The sequence below is a fragment of the Alligator mississippiensis genome, chromosome 4, assembly GCF_030867095.1.
Source record: "Alligator mississippiensis isolate rAllMis1 chromosome 4, rAllMis1, whole genome shotgun sequence".
Classification (NCBI taxonomy): domain Eukaryota; kingdom Metazoa; phylum Chordata; order Crocodylia; family Alligatoridae; genus Alligator; species Alligator mississippiensis.
In genome coordinates this window covers 231,780,879-231,792,309 of record NC_081827.1, presented here as the reverse complement: position 1 = coordinate 231,792,309, position 11,431 = coordinate 231,780,879, and the positions used below count along the sequence as shown (strand labels likewise).

The window sequence follows — 11,431 nt, the reverse complement described above, 5'->3', positions numbered from 1 at the left end:
TCTTAAGAATCAGTTAAAATTTTGCCATTGACATTTGGAGCAGGATTATGCCCCTAGTGATAACAGTGACAAAGAACAATACAGACTTTAGGGCTAGGGAAAGACATTACACATAAACCAGTTTAAGTGATTAGAAACTGGTTTAAACCTGTAACAGAACAGATGTTCAGTGCACATAAACCAGTTTGAAAATGGCTGAAACCGGTTTGAGATAAGCCTGGTTGAACATAGTATCAGACATAACTGATTTGGCTCACACTGGTTTATGCAATGTCTGTCCAAGACCCCTTGCTGGTTTAAATTAAATCAGACTCCCCCAGCATCCTGGCATGGTCTCTGGGCTGGGCAGGGTTCTCTGATCCACAGCAGGGCTGGCCTCCCCTCTGCTCTGTGGCTGCAGCTTCGGCAGAGATTTGCAGGCACAGCAGCATCTGCTTGGCTTCCTCCTGGTCTCTGCCTCCCCTCACCACTCCTGTCCCCTCTGCCGTACACAGACACCTCTGCAATAGCTAGCAGACCACATGCTGGCTACAGTCCATGCTGTAGCAGATAGGGCTTTTTGGAGCTAATCAACAGCTCAGCTGATAATGTCCCTCCAGTCCTTCTTTGTTTAAGAAAAGTTTGAACTAATGAGAGAGGCTGTTTGTTTTCTGGTGGGGCAATAAAATGCTGACAACAGAGCTGATAAATGCTCCATTACCAAGGAGGCGGGGAACCCCTCCCTAATCCTGCCAGGGCCTGGCCACATCCCCCCTCCACTCAGCCCTGAGGAAGGGAAGGGAGGGCTGCTCTAGTGCCCCACAAGCTTCTAGCCGGAGCCACTGCAGGCATGTGACTGCGTGGCTGGGATGTCTGTTCAGTTACAAAGTGATTTAGCCTAGCCAGGTTAGACTAACCTGCAAAGATTGAATCAATTCAGGGTCAGGCTTTTTGAATGTCTGTCCCTAGCCCAGGAGTCAAGCTTACTTTTAGGAAAGCTTCCATGGAGGGATGGAACCAGGACTGAGGGATCTTGTCCCATGTGTATGAGCAAATACAAATATTCATATTCATATGAGCAGAACTGTTTCTACACAGAAATTACTCAGCACTGAATGCTAAAGTCATCTTCAGCTGTATTTCCTTTGGCATTTCAGGCAGTTTCTAACCAATGTTTGAAACTCAAAACCAGTGCCAAGCCTAAACACATCTGGTTGATTCCAGGCTGTAAATAGCACTGGAATGCCTTCAACACCTTCCATAGCTGCCATACTTAAAGCTTTAATTCCAAAATAGAGCTGACAAAAATGCTTGTCAGTATGATGCCACAGGACAAAATTCAGAAAAGCATGATGCAACAGGAAGACATACAGACATCACATATGGTGCACAAATTGGAATTAGTATAGCCCTAGCAAGCAAACTTAGATTTCAGTAGACTGAAATAAAATTAAACATTGGCATATTCATCCAGATTCTCATTTTCTAAATGTCAAATTATAAACTTAAGTGTCATTCAACTATAGGCTATATAAATATACATAATGACATTTAGTAATCATTGTAATTCTTTTATGTATTTAAAACTGTAATTCAGTGTCTGTAAAATATGCTTTATATGGGTCTATAATTAGGAGCTGTCTTATTAGTGGATTATACCAATTCTTCTATATCTGCTAAGATGATGTGACCCCCATCAGACCAGAAATAAACTTTTCACTTGAGGCCCTACCATCCTTGCATGGCATACTTTAAAATGGGGCAACTGTTATATTTTTAAAAAGCATGTATGTTGTGAAAGGAAGAGAAAAAGAGACAGAGTGGTGCACTTCGAAGACTAGAACCAGTTAGTAGCCTGGGCATAAAAATATATTCAACTACAGAATAGCCCCTCCTTGCCCTTTAAAAAAGTGCGGCAATGAATGAAGTATATGGGATAGCAGGCAAGAAAATTCCAACAGAGAGCCAAGAGTCTGAGTAGATGGGATACTATCACTGACAGACTGTCGCAGTAGAAAGGAAATCCAGCAGGAAGCAGAAAAATGTTTTAAGAACACTGAAGAATTTCAACATCCAGGAAAATTCAAGCTGTGCTTTTATGAATCTGATCAGCTGTCTTTTCTTTTGTAGTCACTGACAGTATACAAGAGCAGAGAAGGTCAGACATAAAAACTACCAGTTCCTCAAGAAAGTGGCTGAGAATGAATGACCAGAGCTTGTGCTAATTTTGCCCAATCTAGTTGCAGTTACCCTCGAATTCCATTGTGAATGTTCAAGTTTAACATGGTGTGACTAACGAATGCTCAAGGAATCCAAAAATCCTGTGTTGTGATATGAAGTTTCCCTATCTAGGGAGATCTGCCAGGAGGGAAGATACAAGAGAAACCACAAAGAGATTAGACTAAGTGACAAGAAAATTGAAGAAAGAGTTATGGGTAGAAATTCAGACTTAACCTTAAACTCCTTTCATTTGGCTTTTAATCAGTCCCTACATATATTTACAGGGATTGTTAATAATCACTTTTCTTTACCTTAAAGTACAATTTTAAAAATGAATGCAATATGAATTGAAATTTTAGAGTACTTGGCCTTTATTGTCTGTTCTATAAGTATATATCATTTTAAATATTTTAGCCCCATCAAATCAGTACCTGAATTGGAACTGTGGTTTGCTTTCAAATCCAAAACCAATCCAGATCTCAGCACTCTTACTTTACTAGTCTGTAAAGTCCGGGTGGTTATACAAGTACCAAACAATGCACTGTAACTATGGCCGCTTAATAAACATGTAGACATGTCCTCTGACTCATTGGCAATGCGTAGGGGGTACACACGGGTGTGCACGCACCTGCTGAGCTTGGCGGTGCACCCCCTACTAAAAGCACCACTGGCAGCTGTGAGCACTCACCTCCCTCCCCTGCCACCACTATGGCCACCTGCGGGAGCTCCCTGATTGCCACGGTCCCTCCACTGACACTGCTGCTGCTGCCTGCATCCAGGGGCATGCGGCGTTCATGCTCTGACTACTTATTTTGCCCTCCCTTTGTGCCTCCCAAATCCTTTTGTTACTCCTCTGCTCCCTTCTTTTAGATCTTTCACAGTACTGATTTTCCACATTCTCTGAATCTCTTCCCTGAACCCTTTTACTCTATATTTCACCTCTTCAAAGCCTGAATGCTCAAAATCTTCTCACAATTTGTTCTGTCTACAGCTGCTCCTGCTCTTCCTCTACTTCCCAGTCCCTAGTTCCCCTGACCCAACCTACATCCTTTCGCTTTTCAAACTTCCCACTGTCTCCCAACTATGCTCTATCACTTTGGCTCCTCATCTATTTCCCCGCAAACCAACTCTTTCACCTGACTTCGGGCAACTTCTCTAACTCTTCAGTCACCTTCCAACCAGCCTCCCTTTCCCTATTATCTGGTTGCTACTATCTAGCACCACTACCTCAAGAGAGATTCAGGGGAAGTGCAACAATGCAAGTTGCACTTTCCCCTTCACTTCCATTATCACCCAAAGCTGACCTGCAACCGGGGGCAGCCCCTGAGCTGCTTCTGCCCTACTTCATCAGCAGTTTGCAGCTGTTTGAGGAGCTGTGGGGACAGCAGTGGTGATACAGTGGTTGTCTCTTTCTGTCCCTTCCAGTCTCGCATTGTGGTCCCCACTGCCTGGGAGCAAGCACTGGAAGGACTGGAAGCACTGTCCCCCCCTCACTGGTCTCCTTGGCTGAAACAGCCAAGGGGTAGCCCCAGAGCCCCTGCCCCTATCCAACTATGGGCTACAGGAAGCAGCTGTGCAGGGTGCTGGACTTGGCCAAGGACAGCGGTAGAGGCAAATAGGTTCCTCCTCCCAGCACCTGCTTCTGCCCCATGGAGAACGCTGCAGGGGAGAAAGGCAGCCAGGCAGGAAGGACGTGCTGGAAGGAGGAACCCACTCCCTGCCACTGCCACTACCACTACCACTGTCCCTGTTGGAGTCGGGCTCTTTGTGCATATGCTCCCCACACCCCCTGGCAAGAGTGGTTCTGGGGATCCACCTATGTTCAGGTCAGCCAGGGTCAGGGGTTGTAGTTGGGACACGGGTCCTCCTCTTCAAGCACCTGATCCCTGCCCAGCTCCCCTGTGCCCCTCACCAGCCTGGGGGCTGCAGCTACTCCTCCAGAGGGGTGGTATGCCACACCCTCCTTTAAGGAATTCTAGATCATCCCATGCCTATCTCTGACCCACGCCTTCGCTGCATTTCATCCTATTCCCTGCTTATACCTAATAGTCCACTCATATCAGTCAACACCAATGTAGAATTCCAGAAAGGTTCCATGTTTAAAGTTTGATTAAGGAATGAGAAGATTAAAATATTTCTTATTTTATTTCTTAATTTGTGTTATTCCTAGAAAGAGCTGTTTAGTTTATTATTTATATCCATATTAAGGACCTTCTGAACATTTTGATCTGAGAGAATGTGACAGCTTGAGCAAAGTTATTTGCTCAGATACCTCACAATGTATCTTAGAAGTGCATGGCGTGCAGCTGTTACAACATTAATTGAAATATGTTTTTAAATATATCAGGTTTCTGAACACTGGCAACAGTATGTTTTTCAAACTTCAATATTCCAGCCTTGAAAAAAGTAAATTTAATTTGGAGATCATCTCTATTTTGAGTTAATAGGCCACACAATGTGACTGAAGTGAATTATTTGACATGAAAGGAAAAAAATGCTGTAACTAAAGGCAGTTAGTTTTTCTGCTTCTCTCTGTGTGTCAGCTCTCTGCATAATATACAACACTTTGTATAACACTGTTGTAGTAAAATGTCTTGACTTCAGTTAGAGCAGAGATAGGCAAAAGCTAAGCAGTTTTTAAAATACCACCCTATATGTTTTACTGAACTTATTTGAGTAAATTCACAACTTATAAAACTATTATTGAGTTATGCAAGACAGTTTAAATATAAGCCAACAAAACATTTAGACCATGGTATACCAGCAGATAATCTGTGTGCATCTACACGAGACGCTACTGCGCAATGGTTACCATGCATTTATTTAGTACTTGTATAATCAAATACTAAACAAATACATAGTAACCAGAGTTACTGCACAGTAGTGCTGGCAAATGCCTTTTTAGTGATGCTACTATGTAGTAGCCTAATAGTACTGCACAGTAGTGTATTAGCACTGTCCATGCTGTGACACGCTACTGTGCAGTATTATTACACTACTGCACATTTAGAGTCTTGTGTAGGTGTGTTCTGTATGTACTACACATTTACAGTAGACTTACTTCATAAATATTTCACAGAGATTTAAAGCAAATATTGGGATTTCTTTTTGTGGTTCCACCATCTGCAAAAATAGACCTTAGGGACTTGAGTTAAAAATAAAAGGATTATTAGACAACTAAATATTGCCTAAAATTTCATTTCTATATCAAAACAACTCTGAAGTCCAGTATCTCTTGACCTTAAAATTGAATACTATATTTCACTGAAAAACTAAGAATTTCAGTAGTTTAAAGCTACTACTTCTTGCCCTGCAGAGTCATAAGCCATCAGATCTTAATCCTGTCACTGGTCCCAGACGAAATATTACCCATCTTTTGCCTCAGGCAAATCTTTTTTTCTCTTTTTCCTTGGGTAGGGGGCAGAATAGAAATCCCACAATTAGGAGGAAAAGAGAAAACATTTTTATGATAGTTTGGCTTTATTTTTTAAGGGCAGCTCTTTGAAGCTGCTTAGGGGTTTGGATGTTAGATGCAGTCCCAATGGAGATGGATTAGTGGCTAGAGTGCAGTGAGGCGGTCAAAGGTGCAAGATAAATGCAATTTATATATAATTGCTACTGCTGCACCTGTTCTATTTTTAATAGATGACTCCTGTCTCCAAAACAAATTTCACAAGCACTGACTTTACTCTTTCTTTTGCTTTATTTGAGTATAAATTGGGACAGTCTAAACTTGTATCTGTGTAAAGGAGAGAAAATAATCTTTAAATAGCATGTAAATTTAATGAATCAAGCTCTAAATAAGGAAAACTCCTGAGATGGGAATTCAAAATACTAGCCAGAGAGCTGGTTTGCTACTGGGCTCAAGAACAATATTTAGTTTACAGAATCAATCTGGAAATAAAGCTAGTGCTTGCATCAGCACTGAAGCTACAACAAATAAAAAGAGGTTTTAATAAAATATACCCGGGAAAACAAGAGAAGAATGAAAGCGACAGTGTAGTCATGAGGCAGCCCATTCAAATTATAAACTAGATTATGATGTAACACAAAATAGTAATGGTAAGATTCAAAATTCCTAGCTCATATTCCAAGAGAATTGTTCCAGCTTTTGTTGTGGTTTAGCCACACCACAAATTTCCTTGTGAAGCTCTGATAAAATATTCCTGTCAGGGTGGGCTAAAATTGTTGTGAACAAGCCAGCTTGACTCAATTTTGAATCTATCTCAACCAGTATTCATGGTGAGGATTGTCCTAAATATTCAGATGCCTTGGACACTGCATGTTTGGAAGCTCTGTTTGGTTAGCACTTCTGTTATCCTACTTTCTATAATCTTATCTACTTACTAGCTAAAATGACACTTCCTTTTCCATCCTTAAAGATGAATTCTGGGATACAACAATCTGATCTTTCTCCCTAAAGACATAACTGTGTTGAGACCTGGCAGTGAAAAGTGTCCAAGCCCCCACCCGTACCAGTTGGTTTACAGGAATCTGCATGAGTTTCCCATATATTTTACTTTATACAAGGCCACTAAAACTAAACCCCATCATTCATATAAGCTTTTTCAGATCCATTAAAAAAATCTTGGAAGTATTTATGTCCTACTTGAAACCTAGAATTACTGGAAGATGTTGTGCAGACAAAACAATATGCATATATATTAGAGAAACATCCCAATTCTGAGGTGCTTAATGAACTGAACATACTCATTTTTGAGATACAACCATCCTAACATGTCTTATATATATGCTAAAAATTTTATATTAAAAACACTGGGGCGGTTTTTTAGTTCCAGGCCTCTCAAGAAACAAGTTGACAACAAAGCACCATTTTGTTGCATTTAAGTATTATAAAAATGGAAATAGGAATGAACTAATTCCAACTTCTGACCAATGCCTGACCAATAGCACTTCTGACCAAGAGAAGTGTGTAGACAGATGTAGAGCAGGGGGCCTACTATAGCTTCTGCTGCTTCTACTGCTTCCATAGCATGGGACTTCAAATCCACCACGTTTTCTTCTACTCCAACAGACCATTGGGCCACCCCTAACAAATCCTTTTTCTCCTGAGGTGTGGGGTGAGACAATTGGCATAGGATGTGGTTACATCACCTCCTCCAGCTTTACAATAGTTCCTTTTTCCCTACAAGTTGCTAGAGTCAATCTCTGAGTAGTGAATTTTGTAGACCAAACTGTTCAGCTTTCTATATCTGACTGGCATTGTTCAAACTCTGGTTGTGGATCCTGGAGCAGAGGCCTGTCAATTCACAGATTTTTGACATAGGTAGAAAGAACAGACACAACAGCATCAATGGATAATATATATTCCTGATGTGTCAACGCAAAATACTAAGAGGGGAAAATGATTACAAATGGAAAACAAAATGGTAATTAATATATTTCGTGAAAATGTTTACAACATTTTGAAATTTTTGTAATCTAATAAGGATCCAGAAGTTGAAGTTATTTGCAGTTTAAAGTTCCTTGCACTGAACACAGATTGAAATTTCTCATACATATTAAAAATACATTAGCAGCTCTGTACTTATAGCTTGTTCCAAAGCTATCAAATTGCTTTGAAATCCATATAAGATTTAGTAATGGCACAAAAGGAAAAAACAACCCAATAAAGTATTAGCTTTTAAAAATAAACTCAGTGATTGTAAACTTCATCAATGGTAGATCTTTAAAATAAAGCTCTAATACATTATACCTCTCAAAGGCAGTGAATGAATTATCAAACCTTGTCTAAACAAGAGTTTCCACATACCTCTATAGCATGATGTTTGGAAGTTCCATAAAATAAAACACATTTCTAATACTACTTTGCACTTTATATAGCAACTTCCATTTGAGGATTTCAGTGTGCTTGAATTAAGATTCACAACACCCTTGAGAGGTAAGCCAGTATCATTTCTCCCTATTTCAGAGTTAAGGGAAAATGAGAGAGATTAAATAATTTGCTGAAATTCACAGAGGAAGTCTATAGCAAAGCAGAGCAGAACACAGATCACTTAGCTTCAGCTTCTGTGCTTTTGCCACAGAACAACCTTCTCCTCTCTCTAAATGCTACTAGAGCTTATACTGTAATTCTACTGTATTAAATACAACACCATATATACATTCTGGTTTATAAGGCTGAATCTTATAAAACTGACAGACATATTGTTAAAAAGTCAAGAACAACAGAAAAGACAAAAAGGAGAAAAGTGTGTATCCTTTGGTTGGCTGATTTTTTTAGGCATTAGATTCTCTTTCTTAAAGACTGGAACATGTTTTTGCTTTTGCAAATGCAGTTTATTTTGCAAATCAAGGTGATTGCACACATTTCAGCTTGTCAAATTTTCAGCCTTTCAACCATATGTCTGTCGACCTTATGGACTACCAACTTTATGGGATTCAACCATATGTCCAGATCCCGATATATATGAAGGCCAGTTTTAACATAAGAGCTTTACAGTAGTAGTGTAGTAAACCATAATGTTTGCAGATGGCTGTAATAAAATCATTCAGGAGAGGAAAGGTGCTGGGATGTAAAGCATTCAAAGCTTCTTCTACTGAATAAACAATTTGATCTGAATAATACAACGGGAGGCACATTTCACCAATGAACTAACTAAACTAGTTCGAAATGTTGCTTTTAATTTTCTTTCCTAATCCCACATGCATTTTAACTTCCTTTTTATTTTCCTGCATAGTCCAAAAATTAGAAGAAAAATGTAAGGAGGAAAAATAAAGCAGAGAAGATTATAAAAACACAATCCGTTCCTCAATTACTAATTGTCCATGACAAATAGTAGATTATTTTCAAATATTAGCCTATCTATAACTGAGATTGAACACTATCAGGAAAGTTTTCTGAAATATTAATTGCTTATCTCTTCAAATGCCTTTTCAGTTCACATGCCACCTTTAAGTAGATTACCAGAGGTATCTGTGTAGACTTAAGAGACTACTGTAAAACTAGGCTGCTGTTACCACAGTACTTAATGTCTTTACTATGAGTCCTCCTGATCTAGGAAAATAATAATTGGCATACAAGATCACACCAATGTTACCTGTACCAGTCTCCAGTGTTGACCAGTACTAGATTAAACTACCTGCCCACATGGTATGAGGTGTATCACCAAGAAGAGTGCAAAGGATGGCCAGAGAACAAGATGGATAGTTTTCTAAATTGTAATTGTAATCAGCTTTCATTGTGAAGAAAAGCAGTCACTAATGTAGTTGGGAAGAAAACCTTCAAAATGGCACGCAAGTGAAACTGATCCATAAATTTTCCCTGTGTATGCAAGGAGCCAAAAATAGGGCTCTAAAGTGTTCGTTCATAGCTGTAATATTTTATTTTAAATATAACATTAACTATTTTACTATTTATCAAGGCACCTGGGAAAGAAGGTGGTAAAATTGTAAATATTCATAGTAGTGCTTCCCAAAATTAATGTTGCATGTGTGTGTGTGTGTGCATGCATGCATGTGTGTGCGTGCACACGCGTACACACATACACAGAGGGAGCAGGGAGATGTAACTGGAAATCTCTATTATTGTTTGGATAATAGTCATGTTTAGCCCTAGTCATGTTTTTCTCCCTTTCCAAAACTTATTGAATCAACATCTGGCTCTTGGGCTTTCTACTTCCTGGTCCAGCCTTTCCCTGGCCAATGTAAATAGAAACTATAGGCTTTTTGTACAGTTTTATATTTTTGGCTGCTATTTGGCACTAATCCCAACCCCCTTTTTCAGAATCACCTTATATTCCCTGTCTTCGGAAATGAAAAATTATAGTATGATCTTTGGAAATGAAAAAGTACAGAAGTGAAAAATTAAATATAACCTTCTCTCTTTTTTAGGTCACTGGGAGTGGCTTGCTTATTTTCCAGGAAAACAAAATAGATCATATACCACTGAAATCAATGGAAGTTTGTCTATTGTTTTCAAAGTTTCGGGATCAGATCCCAAGTAAGAATCAAGAATTGCTCATCACACTAGGTTTTTATTACATGAAGTTTCACTCCTTACCCTGCAATTGGGCCTGTCTCATGTGAAATATGTTAATATAAGGACTCAGGCTGCAAGGTGCTGAGCACCCTCCATTTTTAATTCTTTTGGTGCAAGTTGAGGACACTCAACATTTGGCAGGATTCAGCTCAAAGTTTGTATATTTTCTTTTTTCATGAGCCAAAAAATATCATCACACAACAAAACAAACAAAAATACCCCCAAACAACAGATAAACAAGTAAAGAAAAAAGTCAAACTAAGCTAAGCAAAACACATTATTTCTTCCCCGTTTAAAGTCTCAGCATATGCTGCATCTTATGTTGCACAAATGTACTCGTTAAATATTATGAAATGTACAGCATGCAATGAAACTCTAACTACGCATTTAAGTCATTCATACCTGTGTGCTCATATTTGTGTCGCAGAAGGGAACTGCTTTTCTGGAATGTCTTGTCACATAAGTCACATGCATACATGCCACTTTCTGTCTTCTTGATCTTCTTTCTGGACAGACAGGAGTCAGAGTCTGTCATATCATCTAGGCCTGACATGTAGTCTGGTGTTCCATCGAGCAATTCTCCCTGCGATGTAACAAAATTATTTATGTAAAACTGGTTCCCTCTGACATTTCACAGCATCTCAATTTCCTACAAAGATCTATTCTGTAAGACCTAAAATAGTATTCAAGAAGGACCTGACCTGCTAACCCTATTGAACATAGCTCTTACCATCACAACCAGTCCCACTGGCTCAGGATGTACTCTTGGCAATAATATCAGTGCCAAGCTGAAAAAGCTTGCAAGACTGGTCTCTGCTGTTAAAGAATTTTTTCTTCTATGGAACCTCAGCTAGCTTGGAAATCTTGGTCTCCCTTCAGTTACTTTGAAAGAAGAATTCATGTAATTCATCTAAGTAGAAAATATTCATGATATAGGTATTTTCAGGGAGCAGGTAATCTTTTTAGGAAGACTCCACTTAAAGACTCCATTTGAAGATCATAAAAGGTATCTTTATATTTCCAAAGAAATAAATATAACAACAGCTAAAGATCTTTCTTTTCAAAACACTGAACCTTGGCTATATCCCATATCTGTAGAAAGGTTTTAATTGAATTTTATATTTAGGTATAAAATGTTATTATTATGCAATCCATTTAAATGTATGTCTCCTGACTAAAGGCCTCAAGCTATATTTTTATATTTAATTTTGTAATTTGAAATAGGGAATA

The 11,431-nt window shown here is 39.0% G+C and overlaps 1 protein-coding gene across 4 annotated transcripts in view; it reads right to left on the bottom strand.

Moving 5' to 3' along the window:
* Window positions 1-11,431, bottom strand: part of ZEB2 (zinc finger E-box binding homeobox 2) — a 135,032-nt gene that overhangs the window by 3,712 nt on the left and 119,889 nt on the right. For all 4 annotated transcript variants that reach the window (XM_019480229.2, XM_019480230.2, XM_019480231.2 and 1 more), the window contains one exon: window positions 10,604-10,784. In XM_019480229.2, coding sequence (XP_019335774.1) covers window positions 10,604-10,784 — 181 coding nt within the window. The remainder of the gene's footprint in view (window positions 1-10,603; window positions 10,785-11,431) is intronic.